Source organism: Pyxicephalus adspersus, chromosome 1, assembly GCF_032062135.1.
Source record: "Pyxicephalus adspersus chromosome 1, UCB_Pads_2.0, whole genome shotgun sequence".
Lineage (NCBI taxonomy): Eukaryota > Metazoa > Chordata > Amphibia > Anura > Pyxicephalidae > Pyxicephalus > Pyxicephalus adspersus.
This window is the reverse complement of record NC_092858.1, coordinates 166,178,225-166,204,260: the sequence shown is the minus strand read 5'-3', so window position 1 is coordinate 166,204,260 and position 26,036 is coordinate 166,178,225. Positions and strand designations below refer to the sequence as shown.

At 39.2% G+C, this 26,036-nt stretch overlaps 2 protein-coding genes across 2 annotated transcripts in view; both read right to left on the bottom strand.

Moving 5' to 3' along the window:
• Positions 1-26,036, bottom strand: part of LOC140337004 (MORC family CW-type zinc finger protein 3-like) — a 64,845-nt gene that overhangs the window by 30,950 nt on the left and 7,859 nt on the right. The gene's annotated exons all lie outside the window — the stretch shown is intronic.
• Positions 4,381-14,884, bottom strand: LOC140321556 (uncharacterized). The gene is made up of 9 exons (XM_072398275.1): positions 14,770-14,884; positions 14,582-14,679; positions 13,188-13,283; positions 12,570-12,692; positions 12,394-12,472; positions 9,994-10,127; positions 6,757-7,348; positions 5,494-5,618; positions 4,381-4,781 (listed from the first exon to the last, which is right to left on the bottom strand). The coding sequence occupies exons 1-9, from the start codon at positions 14,872-14,874 to the stop codon at positions 4,769-4,771; spliced, it is 1,365 nt and encodes a 454-aa protein (XP_072254376.1). The 5' UTR covers positions 14,875-14,884; the 3' UTR covers positions 4,381-4,768.

Sequence of the window (26,036 nt, the reverse complement as noted above, 5' to 3'; positions counted from 1 at the left end):
GCTGGGTAACATTGTCACTATGGGGGCTTATGTAGGGACAAGGCAAATGGATTTTGTATGGATATTCATGGCAATTCCAGCTGTGCCGGAAAAGATATGGACATCCATTCTCTAGTGCACTTGTAATCATACTATTAACAGAGTTTGGTTTGACATGGGTTTAACTTTTGACAGTGATTTCACAGTCCAGAAAAACGGAAGAGGGAAATGGATCATTGAAATGTCTTTTAATTGTGAAGCTATGTGCGATCTACTGTTCTTGCAAATTATAGAGTACAGTGGGGGTTGGCACCTCTAGCTGTGTTTTGCCTACCTGATGTACAGGTCTTTCCTTGTGTTTGGGTGTTGGGTCTTCTTTTGTATGTGCATGCTCCTGGAGTGCTAGAAACTTTTTTCTTTAATGGGGAAAAAAGTCAACATTTACAGCTGCTACGTCACCTGACCTCACACCTGGGCAGTGCGAAATTGGGTGACGTAGTCAGAAGGTGGAACAAGAAAAACAACGATGGTAGTGCCCGGATCTTCCTTTGCACCATGTGCACCATGACATATGCGGATTAAAGGACAATGTGGTACATGAATCAGGAAATATTCAGGGCTAAGGTTAAAGCTTTCAGTTTTTTTGAACTTTTACACACACACACATATATATATATATATATATATGTGTTGTAGACTAGCAATAGTTCTTACCAAAAGTTCATACTCATGTCCCAAAGTCTGCAGGCTGTGGACCAGAATTTAGAACCTAATTTACTCAGTCAAGTTACACAAATTAATACTGCCATTTTTTCTGAATGTGTCATACCATTTTCATCACCCATGTCCCTTATATATATATATATATATATATATAGAATACCAATATTTTAACATGCTTTGGAACCCTTGGCCTTCTTACCTAAGTTAAAACCTGTCGGGAATAAAATAGAAACTGTGGTCTAGAACATAAAAAAATGCAAAAGGCATAAAAACATTTTAAAAGATATAAACATTTAATCAGGGGGGAAAATGTAAAAACATTAGAAAAGTGTTGTTTGTAGTGGATCATTGACTCAAACTAAACTTCTTGGGTATGGATTCAGAATTCACCAGACTATTGATAAGAGCAGTATGAGCACCAGCACCACTACTAGGTATAGCACCAGCCATCATAACATATATTATACATGTTTTCACAAGTGTTATGGCAATTTCTTGCTAACCCCAGATCATATTCCCTCTCTATCGTGGCCTTTGTTTTCAACACGCTGGGAGCAATGAATAACGCACACGCAGCTCAAGCATGCAGTTGTATCACTTCTGAAAGCTTTGTTATCACATCCCAGTTTAAATAGTCAGACAGCAGGGTGTAAGGCACTTCGTAGTTAGTCAATATCAAGAAACCTAATTACCAACTTTGCTGAGCAAGATGTTTCAATGTGAGAAGCCTCATGGTAAGGAAGGAGCAAATACTAACTTACTGATAAGGAGGATATAACTAATTTTGACACTCAATTATTTGCAAAATATAGCAAAAAACACAAAAACAACTTCAAGACTCAGCAAAATTACATCTCTTATAACACAGTATCAAAAAGCAGAAAACTCTTAGGCAGGCTATTCTTCTTGTGGATTAGATGGTTTAATTATCTTTTCAGTCACAATTGAGAAATTAAGACAGTGAATGTGATGTATTACCCAAGAGCCAAGTTATCTCTGCTTCCTCTAAAACAATTATAAACACCCTATCTCTCTCTGAAGGCACAGGCCCTCATTTTCTGTTTTTAGGTAGTGTTCCTGTCTCCTCAGAAATAAAGACAAGCCATTTGTGTAAACCGAAGGTGGTCATAATGGTGATTAATGTATCACTGAAAACCAGAGCTTGCACCAGACTGTGGCACAGCGCTTTAAGTTGAGATTTAAGTTAGGGGAATTTAGGTTCATTAGGCCCCATTATGCCCCCTTTGGGCATTTTTTGTATCCACTCCTGTTAAAGTACCTTTTGCTGTGTGCAACATATCTTCACACAGGGTAAGCCATGGCCTACATTAGTCAACATCTATCCTTACCCAGCTCACTATCAAGAGGAATCCTACCACTTCCTTGTTACCTTTCATCAATTTTTCAAAATTTAAAAACAAATCAAATGTTTCTGGTTGTCCCGTTGCTGTTGCTATTACCTGCATTATCTCTGTTTATCTGTTACTATCCCTCTCATACAAGTCAGTAGAAGCCAGCTGCAGTATGCTCAGTCCCATGGAAAGATACCAAGCTGCCACTATTTTTTAAAGTAAACTGTCACAGATCCCCACAGGAACATGGGGATCTGTGCCTTTGTCTGCATCGCCCACCTTATGTATTTAGGAATCCTTTCTGCTGGATACTTCCTGGTTTGAGTCATGTTATACCCTGGGAACTGCCCCTTTACCCCAGAGAACCAGGATATTCCATTGAAGCACTCAATCTGCTGACAGAAGTGTGAATAACCCCTGAGCTTCATCTGCTCCAGCACCCCCTCTGGTGGTGGGTTCTCTTACCTGCTGGTCATGTGATTCCTGTTTGCCACATTACCTCACAGGAAGTTACCAGAACAAGGAGTTCTTTTTGGCTGTGTTCCCAGGTTCCAGTCATTCCTGTCTGTTTCTCCTGTTACTGATTCTGCTGCGTACCGATCCCAGATTTGACTCTTGACTATTCCCGATTGCCACCCGCCCTGACAGTTGGCTATTCTTGACTACTCCTGTTAGCCGCCTACCCTGACTCCTGGCTTGTCTGACAACGCTCCTGTCTTTCGTTCCTGCACCACGCCTTATTCCTACCTGTCAGCAGTCACCAGCCTCTGTGTGCCGGAACATGGCAACAGCCTGCAGCGTAACATACTCACCTCCCATGGCTCTGGAGAAGACCAGCTGGAACTGGGCTTGTGACATGGAGGGTCCACCATCCCACCCTGTGGCACTGTGACACAAAACATTCCTGCACGCTACAAACATGTAGCTCATGATGTCTCCACTTCCCTGAAATTTTTGGTGTAAAGGCAGGTCTTTGCAACAGCAGATTCCTGGAGCAGTCGCTATGGGCAGTACAGTACATGTTCTACATAGTTCATCAGGACTTGCACGGGACTGACACATACAGCCATGAGTTCTGTTATCATCCAGTAGGATGGTAAGATGATCTCCAGGGTTAGCTCCTCTTAACAAGAGCACAACTTCCCACTAACCCAAACATAACAAAGCTGGTGCAGTCCTTAGTAAGTCATGTGCATGTGCTCTATTTGGCAAAAAAGTATCTGCAGAACCACCCTGCATTACCGGATGATCAGAAAGGTCTACTTCTCTTTCACCAGAACCTATATTGCAAACAATGCACTGGTGCACAAAAAAAAAAAAACCCTGGGGGCAGATTATTAGGGACACCTGTCTCATGTTGATGTCTGTGAAGGAGGTAATATCAGGTACAAACAGCACTATTAATTATTTCATCTCACTCATTTTCATATTAGAAGTCATGCTGGATTTGATGCAGTACGAGGAAGAGGTGGAAGACCTATTCTTTGCTTTGCAACTATGAAGTTTTTAGTGGAGAGTGGGGCACTTTATAAGAAGGTAGAACGTGGGGGTCTTCATGAAAAGGACGAGGAGAAGCAGAAGGTTCTTAAGGATAAATTGGCCGGTATAAAGCTAAGAAGTGACACGTCATCACCGGTCTTGCAGCCATCTATGGTGTCTCACCGAGTATAAAAGCCCGCAGAGGAGGGCAGAGGGAGCAAATTCCCAGTCCTCTGTGGCAGACACAGCAAGTTATATGCTGGCTTGTTTTCACAGTGGCAAGTGTATTGTTAATATCAGAAAGGGGACCACCGGATAGTCACGTTCTTGATCCTTATTTTCTCAGCAAATTTGGATAATTTTTCGAATCTCCTGAATGCTGGGAAAAACTCAGTACCAGTACCTCATCTCATCAGCAGGCATGTCTCCACCAACACTTCCAGATTCAGCTGCACCAGGCTCAATAGGGTCAACTACAGTTTTTTGGATATGACTGCCTTTCTAGCAGCGTGTGGGTTGGGAGTTAGAAGATGAAATAGGTCAGATGGTATCATCTTATCCGACATGTCCTGGAGTGCCTGATTAGTTAACCCATGACCGCAGAAACTAGGTGTTTGGCCAGATTAGTCCAAGCATGTCATTTAGGTGCTGGCTTGTCCATCCTGAAGTGTTGTGTCAGAGACAGTTTGCAGTGCAGCAGATGGGAAAATATTCTGGCACACTGAATTTTCTGGACATTTAGACTCATTACAATCTAATCACTGCAATCATGTCTTAAATGACATATCAATGGATGACAGTGCACCGGCAATGGGATCTATTGGAAACTGTCCATGCTGTGTTTGAATAAATGTGTTTATTTGCTTTTTTAGTCAAAAAAGTAAAATAGACTTTAAATATCTGAAAAACTATTTAAAAATAGGATAATAGCAGAGTGCATACATTTTCTCTTGAATAATATAGTTTGCTTGCAAAAAGATAGCCCCCTCTATTAATATGCAGAAGCCATGTAGTCTAGGAACTTGCTCCTAGCACCAGGAAGGCAGTGTTTTATTCAATTCAGACAATCAGTAATGCCTAATTGTCCTGCAAAGTTACTTGTCCCTTTGTTTCTCTTCTTCTTCCAGGACCTCCTGTAGAATGTCATCGATCACATCAACTTCATAATCTATTTGTCCTAAATTCATATCCGGCATTAGTATAGTGAGTAACCGAGCCACGTTAATTCTGAGTGTCTAGAGCTTTGTGCTAGAAAGACAAATTTTATATTTATCATTGAAAAGGAAATACAATCTTTGATAAAATGGTTTAGTTTCACAAAGTCAAACATAATCATAAATCTTCAATATGTTAAAGAAGAACTTCACTCCACCTAAGTATGAGTTGGGCACCAAAATATTAAAGTCTACACAGCAGGCAAAATGCACAATATATAACTTGCCTCTTTAATGTTCATGTCTGCTTTCAGTGTTTAACATTTAGCCTTTTTGCAAAGCTGAATTTGAAATTATATTTTTTTATATGGACATAAGCCATTATAAATGCTTGCTGTTAATTTTATCAGTGATGGGATTTAGGAAACTAAACCACCAATGCTGGCAGTTTGTTGTTGTAAGTGCAGCCATTGTCACTAATGCTGGTGGTTATAGGTGCAGCCATTGTCACCAATGCTGGGGGTTGGAGGGGCAGCCACTGTCACCAATGCTGTTTTTTTTACTTCTAGTTACATTTAAGTGTGTGTTACAGTATGCTGCAAAAAAAAATTTCGGTGTTGAGGTACATTACAGCCCTCTGATTTTGACGTGAAAAGAGGATGCTACTGTGAAGTCCTTCTAAATTATTTGGGCCCTTTATAATTTTTCAGTTGTCCACCAATAGTATAAAGGTATGTGCAGAACAGAAACATGCAGCCAGGGGATTAAAGTAAATATGCAGACACCATGTAATAAACTGGGAATACCGTTCAGCAAATGATGTGCTGGCAGAAGCTGCATTCTGGGTCTCCTTTATTAACTGTTCCACTTCAGTCTTGAGCTTGACAATTTCAGCATCAGTCTGCAATTTCTGTTGCTTTAGCAGCTCAACCTGTCATAGGAGGAAAACCCAACATGAATAAGGTCCTAAACATTCTATAACCATTTAGTCTCCTCTAAATTAGAGATCTGCAGCTTAAAGCACACAAAAAAAACTATTAAAGTCTGCTAAAGCGCAGGGTTGGGAACAAAAAGAAACATGATGGCTAATTGATTAACATTTTTGTCATGTAGAAATTACTACCAGTAGGGTTACAAGTGGTCATAGTGACACAGTTGTACAAGGATCAACAGTTTAGGAATTAATTTATTCACCAAACTGCACAAAGATGTTTATGCACGTATTTGTCTTTGGATCAGTTCCTTCGAGTGAATCTTAGCTGTACATAAGGTTTACCTCAAGAAAGGGTTTGGGTTTAAAACATGTAAAGGATTTCCAACCGACAGTGCATTGTTTTGCAAGTAACCTTGCATACAAGGTATCCAACAAACATTCACAATTGGGAAAATCTGAAGAATGTTGGGAAACTCTACTTTAAGTCCAGATTAGGCCTCATCCTCTGCTATAGCCAATCCTGCTCTACACAACTTCCTAATGACAAAACCTCTTTTAGCAATCCAGCAAAGTTCAGGTTCAAGTTGAGTCTACAAAGAGTGTATATATATATATATATATATATATATATATATATATATATATATAAAACCTATTTACTTATTGTTTTACTTATGTGTGTATCACATATATATGTGTGTATATATATACAAAGCTGGTCCTGATTTCCCAAAAATTACCCCTGCAATTTAGTTTTACATTCCTGGTTATTACCCAGTGATAAATCAGGAAGTTTCTTACTACAGAGGCAATGAAAAAAAGATGGAGAAAGAAAGATTTGGGATAAATTTGGGTTTTGATTGAAGCATAAAAAATACTGTTTAATGGCAAACGTCATAAACCTAACCATCATATACCCAAGGATCTTGGTTTATACTTGGATCATGCCAGCAGATGGAGCTGTGTCTTCATGTAAATGTGTCACAAACTCTGCAGAGTTTGATACACATTTTACACAAGGAAACAGCACTATACACTGGTGGCCAACAATTATGCACAAGATATTATTTAGGAGCAAGTGACCCATCATAACCAAATTAAAAAAACTCGAGCTGTTGACTTCGGTCTCATTTACCTGGCTAGCCTCCGGCTCAGCTTTCCTCGCCTGCAATGTGTTGCACAAAATTTTCAGCTGGTGCACTTCTTCTACAGCCTGTTCATACTGAGATAACAATAGCTCCCTGGATTTGTCTTGCGTTGGCACAGGATCGGTTTGGATATAAGCCTGGGAAGTTTCTTTCTCTACTTGCTGGCCTAACGCCACAGCTAACTGGTCCTCCAGGTGTTTCACTTTGACGCTGAGTTCTTCACAACGCTTACAGTAATCGTTGGGATCTTGTGTGGTGGTTCCAATAGAAAGGCTATAATTGTTGTTATTTAGCACTTGGTGGCTGTTGTTGGCATAATCGTTGGAACATTCATGTTTAACATTCATTACTCCCCTGTTAGTTACTGTGGCTGAAGCTCCAACTCCTGTGTTCAACCCAGGAGTAATGCTGTTTGGTGTTTTGGAATTATCATTGAGTTTGGGAGTACTGTCTTCAATGATGATTACATCATCAGCTGCATTTCCATCAACATTCAGAAGCTCATTTGTCTCAGATATAGCCACATAAGGCTTTTTAGCAGGGCCTAAAGTACATTCAGGAGCACCTGAACGTTTTTGCCTATAATGACAAGAGAAGAAAGGTGACCTTATTAAAATAAATAAAAAGTAGAGTACCATTTTTGCCTAGTAGCAGGCACCAAAGTCTCAATTATCTTGTTAACTAAAAAACTTTTATTTGCATGCCCCTCTCTAAATGTTCTGTTACAGCGAACCTGACTTTTAGAGTATTCCCCCTATGCCTGATATGAAAGCACCATAACAATGCACTTCAAAGAAGCATACACAAAATGTTATAGTGGACCTTGCTGTAAAAGAAAAGGCTTATTACAAAGTATCCCCACTCCTCCTACTTTCCATAAAATATACAGTAATACTGTAATGCACACACATACATATATATTATTCCTTACACATTCATTAAACATGGGGAACATCACAATACTTCTACATTTCACAAGAAACTTAATTGTTCCCAGGATCTTAACACAAGCATTATGATGTCACCCTCATACATCTATAGATAAATTGGTTAGAAGCAGAGAGTAAGATAAAATATTTTCTATTTTTTTTCAAGGATGTTTATTTTTTTCAGAACTAATATAGACATTTAGGATGAAGAGAGGCACTATGTAATAAACAGACCTTTCATCTTACTGCAAGGTACACCCAAAAATCAAAACATATCTTTTTGGGGCAACCTGAAAACGAGCAAACTGCTACAGTTTCAAAGTGTGTAGACATAGATGCCGCAGCCTCACTGACCTTTGTGCCAGAATGTCCAGCTGTTTTGATGCAATGCACCAACAATTCAGGGTAAACTTGGAGATTGTCACTATTACCTACCTATTCTATGTTCATGTGGAACCCAACTCATCATAGAAATGATCCAGAAACTTGATGTAGCTTTGTGCCTGCACTTTATACCTGCAGCAGCTTGCATCTTCCCTTCCCACAGTGAAATGCTTTAAATACTGTAATGCTTAACATTTTAATAATATGGCCAACATTGCCTTGTTCACTAGTAGAGGTATGAGTAGCATGACCTTGACCCTGCTTCTTGACTTCTGCCTGCCCTAACCTTGGACTATCCTGACCTTGAGTCTGCCTCCTGTCCTGACCTCATACTGTCTTGATGTTGGTTCCCACTAGCTACCTTGCCTAGCAGCAGGCACCAAAAGCTCAAGTTAAGAAAACCTTCCTTTACTTGTCCCTCTCTAAATTGTTTTTTTCTGTTACAACAAACCTGACTTTTGTAATGTTCCTCACATGCCTGACATGAAAGCAATGTGACATTTATCATGCACTAAGGCACTTTCAAAGAAGCAAACACAAAATGTCCAGCAATGCCCCAACAATTGAGGGTAAAGTTAGAGATTGTCACCATTAACCCTAACTCAAGGCATCTTGTAGTCAGCCAGAAGTGCTATGGAGGAAGAAGGAGGATTTAGAAGGATAAGGGTTATCCATGAGGATCTTCCTGCCCCTTACAGTAGGTAATGATTCCAGGATGACCTGAAGTCCCAAGGAGTGACGAAGATGGGAGGCATCCTGAAACTGAACAGACGGAATGGAAATCCCCATTTTAATGGGATCTGGTGCTGGAAGAGAATGTTAATTCAGGGCCTTCCATTTAGCTATTGAATATGAGGGGTGAGTGAGTTTTCTGTAGCAGAAATATAGCAACTTTACAAGCACATAATGAAATGGACCCTAAATCTGTTTTCTAGGTCCTCTAATTTATATAGCAAAGCTTGATTCAAGCAGTTGGCTATGGCATTTCAGTACTGATTATTATTATTATTATTATTATTATTAATAATAATAATAATAATAATAAGAAGAAGAATAAACAGGATTTATAAAGCGCCAACAAATTAGACAACGCTGTACAATAAATAGGGGTTGCAAATGACAGACAGATACAAACAGTGACAAAGGAGGAGGAGCGGACCCTGCCCCGAAGAGCTTACAATCTAGGAGGTGGGGGAAGTAACACACAATAGGAGGGTGGTACACTGCTGAGCAAAGGGTTATGCAGTGAGGCAAGTGAAAAAAAGCTGTTATCTGTGCAATAGGCAGGTAATTGCTTGGAGAAGATGCAGAGATAATCTAAAAGGAATCTGCAAGTTAGCTGCCGTGCATTTTTTTTTTAAGCAGCAGCTTCTGGAAAATTTGAGCTGGATTGTTTGAGTTGCTGTTTCTCTTTCAAGACAAAACAGCTCTCCTGCACCATGCCAAAAGGGTAGTTTATTTCTTTTACATTAGTATATAGGCCGATCTTCACTATCCCAGTGCAATGTAAATGTTTGCTTTTTTGGGTAGAGTTTGCTGGTTCTTCCCATGTTTGCGTGGGTTTCCTCCGGCTACTCCAGTTTCCTCCCACATTCCAAACACATGCAGTTAGGTTAACTGGCTTCTCCCCATAATTGACCTTACACTGTATTAAAGACATATGACTATGGTAGGGACATTAGATTTTGAGCCCCTTTGAGGGACAGCTAGTGACAGGACTATGGACTTTGTGGACTAAGAGCTGTGTAATATGTTGGCACTATATAAATACTGTGTAATAATAACCTTTGTGATTTAGAATATCCTAAAATTTAGCTGTAACCAACATTAACATGTTCACCAGTAGGAATATAAAATATAGGTTTACAAAGTTCATATTTCATAAATGAACAACTGGACAGATTAATCTACCTGTTAGCCTGTAAACGGACCCTGCCAGCAGTTCCAGGTGTTGCTGATGAAGGTCCAGGCAATGGAGCAGGACTAGACGCTGCTTTCATTTTTTCATCAAGTGGAATTGACTGAATGGTTGGCGTATTACTAACCTGCAATAGCAAAAAATTTTGAAGAAATAACAATACCACATCTAAAATATGTGTTTGAGTAAGAAAAATGAAAATACCTGTTGGAGCAGCTCAGATTTCTTGCAAAAATAGAAAAATTTGAACATTTGAAAAAATTTAAATTCTAAAAAAACACAAACTAGATGAGTGTAAAAGACTAAACTCTGCGTGAGGAACGATATTGAGTGCATACCATATACTACCGGCAAAAAGGCACCCTGCAAATCCGTAATTTATTGCTAAGTAGGAACGTTAACTTCAAATTGAAATCTCAGAATTTACTGAAACAAACCTACATCACAGTCACAAAGTTTCAATCATTAACAGATACCAAGAAACAAACTATAAAATCCTCACAAGATGGTACAAGACCCCAACACTTTTAGCTGAAATATTCCCATAGACAGGTGGACTGCTGACAGCTACAGAACTGCTGGCGATGTTATCAAGAACCAGGCACTATGCATCATAAATCTTGGAGATGTCCATCACTCTCACCATTCTGGTCAAAAGTATCAGAAATTATACGTCATTTAACAGGCATTAAAATCACTGACAACATTAGCCCTTTTACACACGACCACAATGTCCAGGAAGTGATCTCCACTGCGCCATTTACCTAACGCAGCAAAAGCCAGTATACTGGCTTTTTGAAAACAATCCACCCCTCCTCCCATAAATCATTGGATAGGTTGAGTGAATGACATAATGGAAATGGAAGACATGATAGCCACACACAACAACTGCTCAGAGAAATTCAATCATACCTGATTTTATTGGTTTCAATGCTAAAACTTCAAAGAATATGCTCTGTTAATGAGAGATTCCACTCCTACAGCACCTCCTGATCACAATGGATAGTCATGATCTGTCTGAGGATGTAAAGGAAGTAATGAGCACGTAACAATACTGCCATTTTCCAATCCTCTCTGTGCCCATAACTGTATTTCCCCTTAATGTTCCCCCTGAACTCCCAGTTACCCCTACCCCTTTTTGTTTTCTGCTTGATTACTCCACAGCTTGTAAAGCTGCCTGGTCACTACAAAGCTGGAAACATGCCTGTGACTGGTATGGTGGTGTTACCACTACACTACTTGCAAATTCCCCAGCCTTTTTTAAGACATATGCACTCTGTCAGCCTATGCATTCCCACCACAGTGAGCGCAGTTGGATGGGATTAGAGAGTATCCCCTGTGGCCAAAGAGCAGGTTAGATTTTGGTCTTGCTCTTGTCCTACTATTGGCTTCCAGTCCCATTTAAGCCTTTGCAGGTATAGGCTCCGATTGCAGGATCCTCAGTGTGTTATTTAAACCTTACCTAGCTATGCTCTGCCTCATTGCCTTCTCAGATACTTCGCCCTGCTTCTTGGCTTCTGCCTGCCCTAACCTTGGACCGTCTTGACCTTGAATCTAACTTGCTTCCTGCTCTGACCTCAGACTGTCTTAAAATTGATTCTTGCCAGCTGCCTGAGGCAATCTACTGGTTACGGTCCTTGCAGAGATTCCAGCCTACCCAGTATCTGATCTCTGCCTCTCCCTACATCAAAGCCTCTGTTCAGCTCATCCTTAGTGGGGGGAGGCTAGGGACCATGACCTGGTTTTCTCCCTGCAGCAAGCTAGTCTGGTGGCTACTAGGGTTACCGGCCCATCACCCCTTTGCAGGGCACTTTGGTGAAGACCAGGAGACACTTAGACTTGGCACCCTGGGTAATGCTGTGTCACCTGCCAGGGGATATAGCCCTAACAGGTGGTTGTCTGCAAGAGTGGCAGGAGATAGGCAACCATCCATTCATTGATTTCCCCTGGGTAGTGTGAATGCAGTAGCTCTGAGCACTTTTGGGTTTACAGCTGTAAAAAGCCAATTAATATGGCTGGTTTAGAAGCTAATTAAAAAGAATTAGTGCTTGAATAGTTTAACAAATAGCGGCTATGGGATACCCATAGTCTAAGGGACATCTAGAGGAAGTTCTCTAGCAAATTCTGGGAGAAATGAACAATTCCCAGATACATGTGACTTTTTTCATGCTATATGCCTTCATTTATTTTGAATTTGAAATTTGATGTCCACTGTACCGACATGTGCAACCTGAGACATGGAGGACGTTTCCTAGTAATATATTCTAGCAATGACAAAGACATCACAAGAGAGGATGTAAGAAAAGAAGGAAATGGAGAGAGGGAGGTACAGCTGGGGGATGAAGCTTAAAAAGCCTGGAGAGTCGCAGTCATCTCTCCAAGTCCATATTAACCTTTTTTTTGTGTGTCTTTTCATAGGTTGGCTGTGTGATTTCTTCATCATCCTCAGGCTCCTCAGGTACATTGCAGTCTCTGTTTTAATCAGAATAATTGATGAATTTAGGGATGTTAACATGCACACCAATCAGGAAATCTGCTGCCCAACATAGCATTGTGTGGTTACCCTTACCGGAACTGAGGGTCGGGGTTCATGTGACAATACCACTTTTCTGGCAGTTTGCCTATACCATCAGGAAGTTTCCTCCACTTTAGACATTGATCACACTGGACCCAGGTCTGGTCAGGCTTTTTCCTAAAGCAGACAAGTATAATACTCCTAATTTAAACATATAACAAATTTGTAAGCTTAGCTTGATTTCTAGTTTCAAACAATTTTATTGTCATATTATAAACATCACTAATGTATATTTTCAAGAATTTATTCTGGATATGCTACAGGTTCTGAGTTAAACTTTTACAGGATGCAGAATGTCTTTCTTACTGTACCAGTAGTGATCATGTAGTACTGCATAATGAATAATGCAAAAAGCAGGACCTGCAATAAAGTTTAGCAACAAGACAAACTTTTTATTTATTTACTTAAGGAAAAGGAAAATCTGATCAAAAAATGTTGGCGAAAGCAATCAATTAAATACTGGAGAAGTATATATGGCCTGGGTAATAATAAATATTGTGAGTCCAATCCAAATATAATTTAAAAAACTTTACCCAACAGCACAAAAAAAAAAAAAAATATCAAAGCTACTCTTATGACAAAATCAATACTGACTGGGTAACATAAACTTACTCTTTCTCAAGAAAACCAACGGTGACAGTTTTTAATTTTTCTTTCTTCTCAACCCAATAGTCATCAAGTTTACTTCCCAATGCAGACAGCGTAAGCCTAAAAATCAATAAGAAATTTGACAATGTGAACTTGAAGTTAAAGGGCCAGCAAAATCACAACAGGTACTTTAGTTACTCATGAATTTATTTTATATCTGTTTACGATGTCCTGTTTGAAGCAGACCTATCACCAAAAGTTTTACTTTACATAAAAGGGTAGACAAACCTTTTATGTAAGGTAAAAATGTTACTTTTTTCTGTACTGATTAAAACTGAATCCGAATGCAGAGCCTTCTGGGATAACTACGAGACTCCTAGCTGCTCCTTCTGTGCATGGTGGATCACAGGTATGTGCAGATGGGGCATATTCCTACAGTGAGGGGAAAAAAATGTGAATCTCAGATTCAGAGTTCAAGTTTAACCCTCATACATGCTAAGTAACAAAATATAACATATGCAAATCAATATACATAGCCAAATTCACAATGCCTTCAAAGATTATGAAAAAAATATAAATACATTACAGCTGAAAATCATTATACTGTTATAAATTACTTTATTCTGTGGCAAGAAAAACACAGTGTATATATTTAAAAAGTATATATGGGGTAATAGTGATGAAAGTCACTACTTATCCAAAGGATCAGAAAGCTTACACACAAACATGCCATCAAATATGAAAGAATGGGATACATCCCTAAATATCCCTGGCTCTTGTTGTGTAAAGAAGTCATATTGTGTTGCTTAGCATGTATGACGGGTACACTTGTCTGAGAAGCAATTAAGTGATATTGTGAAACACATCACAAGAGCAATTAATGATTAATGAGGAAACTGATAATTTGGACTATTATATAAGTCCAAATGTGGCACTTGGAACTCTTCTTTCTTGGACCGCATAAGTGGTAGACTTTTTACTTATATATATTTGATATGTTTGTTGCTGGTTTTTATAAAGTATTTTAATGTTGGATAATAAAAAAAGTTCAATGTAAATTGTAATCACTTCTGCATTTACATGTATTGATTCAAACAGAAACACTGATGTCTACATCAACCGGAAGCACCCAGAACTGGAATTGTACCAAAAAGGAGCGAGCACATAATGGTATTGGTCATTAAAACATTGGGAAAAACAAAATCCTGGGGCAGTATATGGGTATATTGTGCAAAACAAAATCTATCTAAACATGTACATTGCTGGCAGAATTATACTCTAACCTAACCGCAGAATAAAAATCTTGATATTATTATTATTATTATTAATAATATTAATATTAATAATTATAATAATAAACAGGATTTAAATAGTGTCAACATATATTTGCTTGGCACATACATATATTCTTAAATTACCTATATTCTCGGGTGTAGATGAAGTCCTGTTTGTTATGTGTGGGTCTTAAAAAGTTACATTCAATAATGCCAACAACACCAATGCCCATATAGTTATCCTGAAAATAAAATAAACAAATGCAAATGTAAAGAAAACATTTTTTTAAAAGAAGTACACGGCATTTTAAGCTATCAACTAGAATGCGTACCTTTAGTTGGCAGCCAACTCTTACGTATGATTTAATGAGCCTGTTTCTGTGGTACATCATTATCCCGTAATGTTGTTTGTTTTGACAGTTGAAGCCAAAGGTCATCGTCACAGATTGATCCTGCCCATATTAAGGAACTATAAGGCGTTATCTTACAATGCAAGTTGTCATAACATTTTGTTTTTGGTTATAGTTATAATAATGTTGAATTATCGGCTAGTTTCTGAGATTCCAAGATCTAACTGATCATTTAACTGTTTGCAGGAACAGGAACTGTTTGCTATTGACCAATCCCACTGCATTTAGTCTAACTTAGGGTACATAAATTCCTGTGTCCTTTATTGGGTGAGAAAGAAAAGCACACATATCGGGAATTCTGATTTCATGGGCTGCACACTTGTGCAAAATGCAATTTTTTAGAGGTCATCAGTGTTAGCCTACATTTTTGCCTTGTCACAATTTTTTGTACTGAGGAAAAGTAAAAGCGATCCATAGAAAATGTGCTTAAGCCGAATGAAAATGAGTCACAGAGGAACCTGCATGTATATTTACGTAAGCAAAGGAGAATCTAAGCACTGCCATTTTCTAGCTGATGAAAAAAAAAACATCTTTCAGCAATCCACTTCATGTTTTGTTCCAATAAAAATGGAGAATAAATCAAAGAATATATAAATAACTGAAAATAAAATCAAATGAATGTAAATAAAGAGAAATCAGCAGACAACAGAATACAAAACATAAAACCGGTCATGTGACCACCTGACATACACGTAATGAATAGTCACTCTCCGGAGCGACTTGGCCATTCCTGTCTTGCTTATAGGTCTTATCATTCTCTTCTGGAATTTTTATGTCATATGGATCCGTTTCAAAATCAAATTCTGTACATCCAATTTTCTCACTAGAAGTAAAAGCACAAACATAACCTTAAAAATCGAAATTCTTAAAATTCTCCCATTGGAGAGATTTATTTTCACCACCTCTTATACACTTTTAAGTGAAACCAAAGTCTGGGGTGATTTCCCTTTTGCCTAAATGAATGAATGCTGGAGTCTTGTGGTGGCCCATTTTAAAGGCTGGTAATAAAAATGCTTGGAAACTAGTTACAATTATTTATATACCATTAAAAAAATATTAGGTAGCTTTATCACAAATATAAGGGACAGCGTAATTCACTCCTTAAATGTCATCACACCTGGTAAGAAGTAAGAGGATGATGTGCCCATGGTTGACCCTCCAAATTAAAGCAATTATTGCATGAAGAAATTCCCGGTATTCACAATTTAACGCTACACATTCTGTTTAATTCGATTGTGCAAAATCATATGTTCTAGTGTAGTGTGCCTGGCCCGCCTGTGCCATATTGTGTAAAGAAAGAAGCTTTATAGTCAGAAAAAAATATTTCCCTGAAAAAAAAATCTTTGTTGTACAATATGTATGGAGGGTCAATCAGCCATGGTGGATGAGCAGAAGTATGTTGTCAAATGCCCTGTAATTCAAAAATAATAGAAATACCCTGTTTCCCCGATTATAGGGCACTGTCTTATATTTTTTGAAATGCCAAGATATGCCCTAGGTCTTATTTTCAGGGGATGTCTTGCTGCAGCCAGCATCAAGGGGACACACACAGGATCGGATCTCAGACCATGTCTTATTCACGGGTGAGTGTCTTATTTTAATTATTTTTTCAAAAATGGGGGGTGGCTTATTTAATCGGGATGTCTTAAAATCGGGGAAACACGGTAGCTAAAATTTAAAGACTTTCCTTTCAACAAAATATCCCTAAACACTCAGGAAAACTACACCTCCAGTAATGTTGGAAGTCTAAGAATTATATACAATAAATATTCAAATGGGAAAGGTAAAAAAAACAACAGGAAAAACAACTAAACCCATCTGAAGGACGTATTCAATCTGGCGCTTCCCTGACTGATTTGAGTAATAACAATGGAGTGGCCTTGGTGGGTATGGACAACTTTTTTCAGGCTGAAAATCCTTAATGTATAATTGAAAATTGAAAGAAAACAGATCATTTAATTATAGCCACATTCCGTATAATAAAATAGAAATTGTAGAAAAGAGGATAGACCCAATAAAACATGGACTAAAACATGAAACTGGCCTGTGGTAAGCAGTAATATTATTGTACACAAAAATCAATTTTAAAACAGATATTTATTCACAGCACATATCCAATAAAAAATCTATACATATAGCAATAGAAAGGAATAAAGACATTGGTTAGACACACAACAGGCAAATCATAGTCAGATGTCAAACATATAACCCTTGAATTGGGTCAAAACCTTGTATAGATATTTCCTACAACCACTAAAACCTAACGCGTTCCACAGTTTTCCAAAAATAATGACTGCTTCTTCAGGGGCAGTGGGTATGACATTTGATATTATGTCTCATTTGAAAGCCTTAAAATGTTAAGCTGGTAAGAAAAATCATACAAATATCCAGGTGATACAGCACAGGAATGGCGAGCATGGACCTCATATATAGTATATTATTATGACACTTTTAATGATATGTATAGTTTTTAATTCAAAGGACACTGCATCATACATTTGTTTTTATTATCTTAAAATTTGAATTGAAAATTATATTACACCTCAAATATCAGTCTATAATGGTTCTGTGTGGTTTACCAGCTCTCTTCCCAGCTGTTTGACTTTACTTAGCTTTCTAGTCAAATCTATGCAAATATGTGAATAAATATTTACATGCACAGCAAAGCCCTACCTTTTAAGGTTCCAGATAATTATCCGTGTTCCTTTTTTGCCTTTAATGGCATCAAGCTCTGACACAATTTCATTTTCAGTTTTAACGAGGGAGTGTTCGAGAATCGCATTTAGATTGGCTTCACAGTCAGATGTTCTCACCAACTGTTGTATGAATAGTTAAGGTTGTGTAGTTTCAATTAAAAAAGTGAAAAGCAGAAAAGTGCAAACTAAATCCTTGTACCTACCTGTTCCCATTCCCTCACAAGTCACAGCCATCTTTTTTTTTTCTTCTCCTCTGGTAGACAATCTTGATTCACCATCTTGATTCGCTGGGCAGGGTGATGCACCGTCCCTGTCTATAGCTCCCAACTGACCATGTTCCACATGACAGTGCCAGTTTATAAGCTTCCTTTTGATGTCCCAGCATCTCTTTTGATGTCTTTTAAAAACCCTTTACTGTTCCCTTTACTAATAGTAATGTGGCCAAATCTACCAATCCACATCAGTGTTCTTCAACTTGGAGCTTCGGCTTAAACTTTTTACTCCTGATTTATTTCCTTATTTTAGCTTTCAGCTGGCATATGGGAACTGGCTGAGTACAGGTAGTTGCCGGGTTAGATACGGGATAGGGAATGGGAACAGGTACATTGTTTTATTAAATGCAATTAGGACAGATGTTTGCCTCAACATATTATTAGGCAGTGTTGTGTCAGTTACTGTATAAAATCCTCACTGTGAGTTAATCACAATCAAAGCAAAAAAAACCTTGCCTACACATTCATTAACTTGTAGAGCAAGCTGTGCTTTGATATGCAAAAAGAAACAACTGCAGAGTTTGTCTTGGTCATTAAAGAGTTACAAGAGCTTGCAGAAGAGCTCCGTCTCAGCTGTGTTTAGACAAAAAGTTTCTTCTGCAAGTCATGTAAACCGCCCCCCCCCCCAAAAAGCCTCTGTTCTGCACACCAGGGAGCAGGTAAGCCCCATTCGTATCTAGAAGACATCCGTATGTCAGATGTCCTTTAACCGGGCACTAACTGCATGAATCCTAAAACAATAAAAATAAAATGTGTAGGAAAAGTAGGAAAATAACATACCTATAATTTCTGCTATAGCACCGAAAGGCCAGGTATGACTTGTGGAGTTGGTATGCAGAAATTTGGGGTTCAACTGAAAATAAAAAGAATTTATTAAAATTATAAACTTACACTACATAAACAAAAAGTTTACAGTGCTTATACATAATTCTGAAGGTCATTTCTAAAATATTATTCTCATAATTTAGTTATAGATTTATATGCCCCTTTACATTTCTAATCCTAAATCTGTTTTTGTTACATTGTAAGAACAGTGAACATTTTTACATTTACAAAACAAGTAGAATAGGTAAAAAGGGAGAAGGAGAAGCTAAAAAACATACAAAAGGGGAGGACAGAGTGATAATAATTGTGTCACCACAGTTAGTGTTATCAGTGCCTGGACCGCCTCAGTCCCCAATTTTGTGAATAATTAACACACAACATTGACATATAAACACAGCCGACCACACAACCCCTATTCACTTACCGAGCTCAGGCGAATCCCACCAATCCCTTGAGCAGACATTTCAGAAGAACCTCGGAGGTCGGATACAATAAGTGATCGCTACCAGCTTACTGGCACACGGACTGCGGAGCCCGGCTTATAATGAGCGGACTAGCTGAGCTGGGAGGGGCGAGGGGCGTGGTCTGCTCTGCTCTGTACAGGGGCGGAGCTCTGTACTGTACATGTGATTGTCATCACCACCTGTTCGTATGAAGAGATGTAAGTGAGATCAGTTCTGTCTAAGTGTGATCACCTCTGTCTGTGTATAGATAATTGAGTGTGATCACCTCTGTCTCTGTATAGAAATCCAACTGTGATCACCTCTGTCTGTGTATAGAGATTTTAAGTGTGATCACCTGTCTGTGTATAGAGATCTAAGTGTGATCACCTTTGTCTGGGTATAGAGTTCTAAGCGTGATCACCTATGTCTGTGTATAGAGATTTTAAGTGTGATCACCTTCTGTCTGTGTACAGAGATCCAAATGTGCTCACCTCCTGACTGTGTATAGAGATCTAAGTGTGATTACCTCTTTCTGTGTACAGAGAACCAAATGTGATCACCTGTCTATGTACTGAGATTCAAATATGATCACATCAGTGTATAGAGATCTGAACGAGTTTACCTATATCTGTGTAAAGAGATCTAAGAGTGATCACCTCTGTCTGTTTATAGGAATCTAACTGTGATCACCTCTGTCTCTGTATATAGATCTAAGTTTGGTTACCTCTGTCTGTGTACAGAGATCCAAATGTGATCACCTCTGTCCGTGAATAGAGAATTGAGCGTCATCACCTCTGTCTGTGTATAGAGTTCTAAGTGTGATCACCTCCGTCTGTGTATAGAGATCGAAATGTGATCACATCCTGTCTGTGTATAGAGATCGAAATGTGATCACATCTTATCTGTGTATAGAGATCCAAATGTGATCACCTCCTGTCTGTGTATAGAGATCTAAGTGTGATCACCTCCTCTGTCTGTGTAAAGAGAACTGAGTGTGATAACCTATGTCTGTGTATAGAGAACTAAGCGTGATTACCTCTATTTATGTATATAAATCTAAGTGTGATCACCTCTCTCTCTTTGTATATAGATCTGAGCATGATCACCTATGTCTGTGTATCGAAATCTAGGCGCGATCACCTCTTGTCTGTGTATAAAGATCGAAATGTGATCACCTCCTGTCTGTGTATAGAGATCAAAATGTGATCACCTCCTGTCTGTGTATAGAGATCTAAGCATGATCACTTCTGTCTGTGTATAGAGATCTAAGTGTGATCACCTCTGTCTCTGTATAGAGATCTAACTGTGATCACCTCCTGTCTGTGTATAGAGATCCAAATGGGATCACCTCCTTTCTGTGTATAGAGATCGAAATGTGATCACCTTCTGTCTGTGTATAGAGATCCAAGTGTGAGCACCTCCTCTGTCTGTGTATAGAGAACTGAGTGTTATAACGTAAGTCTGTGTATAGAGATCTAAGCATGATTACCTCCCTCGTTGGTTACTTTTTTACGAACGATTTTTTGCCCAATTGATCGTTCGTCGTTCGATTGGAACGATAAAAATTGGAAGTGTGTACGCACCTTTAGTGTGATCACCTCTGTCTGTGTATAGAGATCTAAGTGTAATTACCTCTGTCTGTCTACAGAGATCCAAATGAGATCACCTATTTGTGTACATAGATCTAAGTGTGATAACCTCTGTCTGTGTATAGAGATCTAAGTGTGATAACCTCTGTCTGTGTATAGGGATCTAAGTGTGATTACCTCGGCCTCGATAAAGAGATCTAACTGTCTGACATCTGTCTGGGTATAGATATCTAAGTGTAATCACCTTTTTCTGTGTACAGAGATCCAAATGTGATCACCTGTCTGTGTAGAGGGATCCAACTGTGATCACCTCTGTGTATAGAGATCTAAGCGTGATAACCCATGTCTGTCTATAGAGATGTAAGCGTGATTGCCTATATCTGTGTATAGAGATCTAAGTGTGATTACCTCTGTTTGTGTACAGAGATCCAAATGTGATCACCTCTGTCTGTGTGTAGAGATCTAAGCATGATCACCTCTGTCTGTGTATAGCGTTCTAAGCGTGATCACCTCTTTCTGTGTATAGAGATTTTAACTGTGATCACCTTCTGTCTGTGTATAGAGATCTAAGTGTGATTTCCTCTTTCCGTGTACAGAGATCCAAATGTGATCACCTGTCTGTATTCAGAGTTCCATATGTGATCACCTCTAAGTCTAAGAATTACTTACAATAAATAATCAAATGGGAAAGGTAAAAAAACAACAGAAAAAACAACTAAACCCATCTGAAGGACGTATTAAATCTGGAGCTTCTCTCACTCCGATTTGGGTAATAACAATGGAGTGGCCTTGGTGGGTATGGACAACTTTTTTTTCAGGCTGAAAATCCTTAATGTATAATTTACAATTGAAAGAAAACAGATCATTTAATTACAGCCACATCCCATATAATAAAATAGAAATTGTAGAAAAGATGATAGACCCAATAAAACATGGACTAAAACATGAAACTGGCCTGTGGTAAGCAGTAACATTATTGTACACAAAAATCAATTTTAAAACTAATATTTATTCACAGCACATATTCAATAAAAAATCTATACATATAGCAATAGAAAGGAATAAAGACATTGGTTAGACACACAACAGGCAAATCATAGTCAGATGTCAAACATATAACCCTTGAATTGGGTCAAAACCTTGCATAGATATTTCCTACAATCACTGAAACCTAACGCGTTTCATAGTTTTCCAAAAATAATGACTGCTTCTTCAGGGGCAGTGGGTATGACATTTGATATTATGTGTCATTTGAAAGCCTTAAAATGTTAAGCTGGTAAGAAAAATCATACAAATATCCAGGTGATACAGCACAGGAAGGGCGAGCATGGACCTCATATATAGTATATTATTATGTCAGTTTTAATGATATGTATAGTTTTATACTCAAAGGACACGGCATCATACATTTGTTTTTATTATCTTGAAATTTGAATTGAAATTGATATTACACCTCATATACCAGCTCTCTTCCCAGCTGTTTGACTTTACTTAGCTTTCTAGTCAAATCTTTGCAAATATGTGAATAAATATTTACATGCACAGCAAAGCCCTATCTTTTAAGGTTCCAGATAATTATCCGTGTTCCTTTTTTGCCTTTAATGGCATCAAGCTTTGCCAAAATGTCATTTTCAGTTTTAACGAGGGAGTGTTCGAGAATCGCATTTAGACTGGCTTCACAGTCAGATGTTCTCACCAACTGTTGTATGAAGAGTTAAAGTTGTGTTTTTTCAATTAAAAAAGTGTAAAAGTGCAAACTAAAGTGGAACTAAATCCTTTTACCTACCTGTTCCCATTCCCTCACAAGTCACAGCCATCTTATTTTTTATTCTCCTCTGATAGACAATCTTGATTCGCTGGGCAGGGCGATGCACTGTCCCTGTCCATAGCTCCCAACTGACCCTGTTCCACATGACAGTGCCAGTTTACAAGCTTCCTTTTGATGTCCCAGCATTTCTTTTGATGTCTTTTAAAAACCCTACATTGTTCCCTTCACTAATAGTATCATGGCCAAATCTACCAATTCACAGCTGCATCAGTGTTCTTCTACTGATGCATTAAGAGCTCCGGCTTAAAAATTTTACTCCTGATTTATTTCCTTATTTTAGCTTTCAGCTGGCATATGGGAACTGGCTTGTTTCTAGATAGTGAAATTTGTCCTAAAGTCATAAAAACCATCTATGAATAGAAGATTCCAAGATCTTTAGAATGGATCTGCTGCTGAATGTGGTTGCAGAAGTCAATATGATAAAAGAGATAAATGACAATAAATAAGAAAAGGATATTTTGTTTGTCAAAGGAGATAATTGGCACAATGACACTCTCTGCATTAATCTTCTCCAGAAAGGTCTGAGATAACATCCCCACGTGCATTCCAGAGTCATTTTTTGTGAACACGATGGCGTCCTTTCCCAGACGCATGGAGCCCGACTTAAATCCATTTCCGTATAGGCCAACAGCCAGGTGACCTTTATTGTCAATCTTGTTACTGAACCGAAAACTGAAAAAAGAACAGATATCAGCACATGGAAGGGCAAGAGAAGAGAAAGCCTGTGTGGGGTGAATAGTAAAATCACAAAAGAGAATAGGTAAAGAATCGGACAATGAGCCATCTCTGGCCATGGATACAAATATTTTAAAGAGCAGAAGTGGAGATTTACAAATCCGATATATAGCTGTCTTTCTTTCTTTTTAGTGTGGTTACTGCAAAGCTAAATTATATAATTGCTTACAAAAAACCTTTTAGGGATTCCTGCAAAAAGAAATCATCATAAAACGTACTGTTTTACCCTACAGCCATAGCAGTGGTTGTGCATAACTCTCTTACTGCTTGATTTCTGGGAATGTCAGCTGTATGAGAGAACATTAGCTGTGCATAAAAAAATATTCATAATCAAATGCACTTTTTTTAAATTAACGTAGATACATTTGTGCATCAGGTTGACATTTAATTCACATGTTTCAGTACACATTTGAAAAGCGCACTATACATGAAAGGCTTTAACTTTATTATAAGCACAGATAATATAAAAGTCTATTATGACATTAACCACATTTACCACAGCGCACAGAAATAAGAAGAATTAAGTGCAGGAGGAAATTACAAAAACATTGTGCAATCCATTGATTTTTTTTATAAAAACATTGTGCAATCCAATAATCCAATTCACTAATCCATTGCAGTGCAATGGATTAGTGAATATTATTAATATTATTATTAATAATATTAATAAACAGGATATATATAGCACCAACCTAATACGCAGCCCTGTACATTAAACATCAGACATTGCTTTCTATGCAATACTTGATGTACAGGACCAGAGATGAGCGAATTTCTCAAAAATTCGATTCGGCCGGTTCGATGAATATTTCGAAAAGATTTGCTTCGATTCGAATTTATTCAGCAAATCGTGTTATAAAACTTCTATTTCCGGCCTGCATAGAGCCTTGATAGTGGTGTAGAACACTGTTCCTTTGCAGTTTGCATAGGGAGTCTGCTGTGGTAGTGAAATAAAACTGCGAGTCAGTATGACATGCAGATGGCAGGCGTCGCTATTAGAATCACTGCATACTTCACTTATTAGGCCAGTCACGGAGACAAAACAGACCAAATAACTCAAGTATGAACTCAGCCTTACAGGTCCATGTTAGCATCAAGAAGAAGCGCACTCCTTTTACACCATTGTCAGCTGATTCCACAAAGATGTTCACAGAACCTGTTCTATTAACTGCCTATACAAGTAGAGCCCCCCCGACAGAGTGGAGAGGGTGTCAGCACTAAGTTTGTGTTGACATCACTGAATATTTTGCCCTTCCACTGATCCATCAGAACAATAACCCACAAAAAACGGATCCTGTCTGTGGAGCATCTGCCTTCAGTCGGTCAGCATTTGCTCAATAATCCATAAGTATTGCTAATGCCAAAAAAAACAGGAGTGGATCCAAAAAGAGAGATGACACGTGAATGGAATATTTGCATGTCTTCTGTGTTTTGTACCCATTCCTGCTTTTGGCTGCCAAATCATAGGCCAATTCTGATGGGACCATACAGGCCTTACAGCTGCTACACAGACAGGATCTGTTGTGCGTCTCGTTTTTCCTTCCTTCTGACAGATCAGAAGGAGGGTCAAATAAATAGTGATGTCATCCAGGCCAAAAAGGCAAAATAGTGGCCCAGTCATGGATCGGGGAGGGTGGGGGAACAGTTTGAGAAGTTCACAGAGTGGCACAAATGACATAGTGGTGAGGTGGAAGCAGCATGAGGAAACCACAGAGTGACACAATGACAGAGTCTGGAGGTGGCGGCAGCATCAGGAGGCCACAAAGTTGGCACAATGACAGAGTCTGGAGGTGGCAGCAGCATCAGGACTTTAAGAATGAATACAGATTGTGAAAGTGGCGCCTCTTGATCCTTCCTACTTTTGGGTTAGGAGCAGGAGGTGTCAGAAAATTTACCACAGGGATAACTGGCCACAGAGTGGAACAATGACAGAGTCTGGAGTTGGCGACAGCATCAGGAGGCTACAGAATGGCACAACGACAGAGTGTAGAGGTGGCAGCAGCATGAGTCAGCCACAGAGTGGCACAATGACAGTGTGGAGGTGGTGGCAGCATCAGGAGGCCACAAAGTGCCACAAGGACATAGTGTAGAGGTGGTGGCAGCATGAGTAGGCCACAGAGTGGCACAATGACAGAGTCTGGAGGTGGCGGCAGCATCAGGAGGCCACAAAGTGGCACAACAACAGAGTTTGGAGGTGGCGGCAGCTTGAGTAGGCCACAGAGTGGCACAATGACAGAGTCTGGAGGTGGCGGCAGCTTTAGGAGGCCACAGAGTGGCACAATGACAAAGTCTGGAGGTGGCGGCAGCATCAGGAGGCCACAGAGTGGCACGAGGACATAGTGTGGAGGTGGTGGCAGGAGGAGTAGGCCACAGAGTGGCACAATGACATAGTGTGGAGGTTGCAGCAGCATCAGGAGGCCACAGAGTGTCACAAGGACATAGTGTGGAGGTGGTGGCAGCATCCGGAGGCCAAAGAGTGGCACAATGACAGAGTCTGGAGGTGGCGAAAGTATCAGGAGGCTACAGAGTTACAAAACGACAGAGTGTGGAGGTGGCAGCAGCATGAGTCAGCCACAGAGTGGCACAATGACATAGTGTGGAGGTGGTGGCAGCATGAGAAGGCCACAGAGTGACACAATGACAGAGTGTGGAGGTGGCGACAGCATGATTAGACCACAGAGTGGCACAATGACAGAGTGTGGAGGTGACGGCAGCATCAGGAGGCCACAGAGTGGCACAATGACAGAGTCAGGAGGTGGCGGCAGCATAAGGAGGCCACAGAGTGGCACAATGACAGAGTC

Coding starts and splice junctions, on each gene's coding strand:
- LOC140321556 (XM_072398275.1), bottom strand. CDS start 14,874: ATGACCTTTGGCTTCAACTGTCAAAACAAACAACATTACGGGATAATG. Junction 12,693..13,187: donor GTTGGTTTTCTTGAGAAAGA/GTAAGTTTATGT, acceptor TGTCTGCTTTAG/GAAAAAGCCTGACCAGACCT. Junction 5,619..6,756: donor CTGAGCCGGAGGCTAGCCAG/GTAAATGAGACC, acceptor CTCCTATGACAG/GTTGAGCTGCTAAAGCAACA.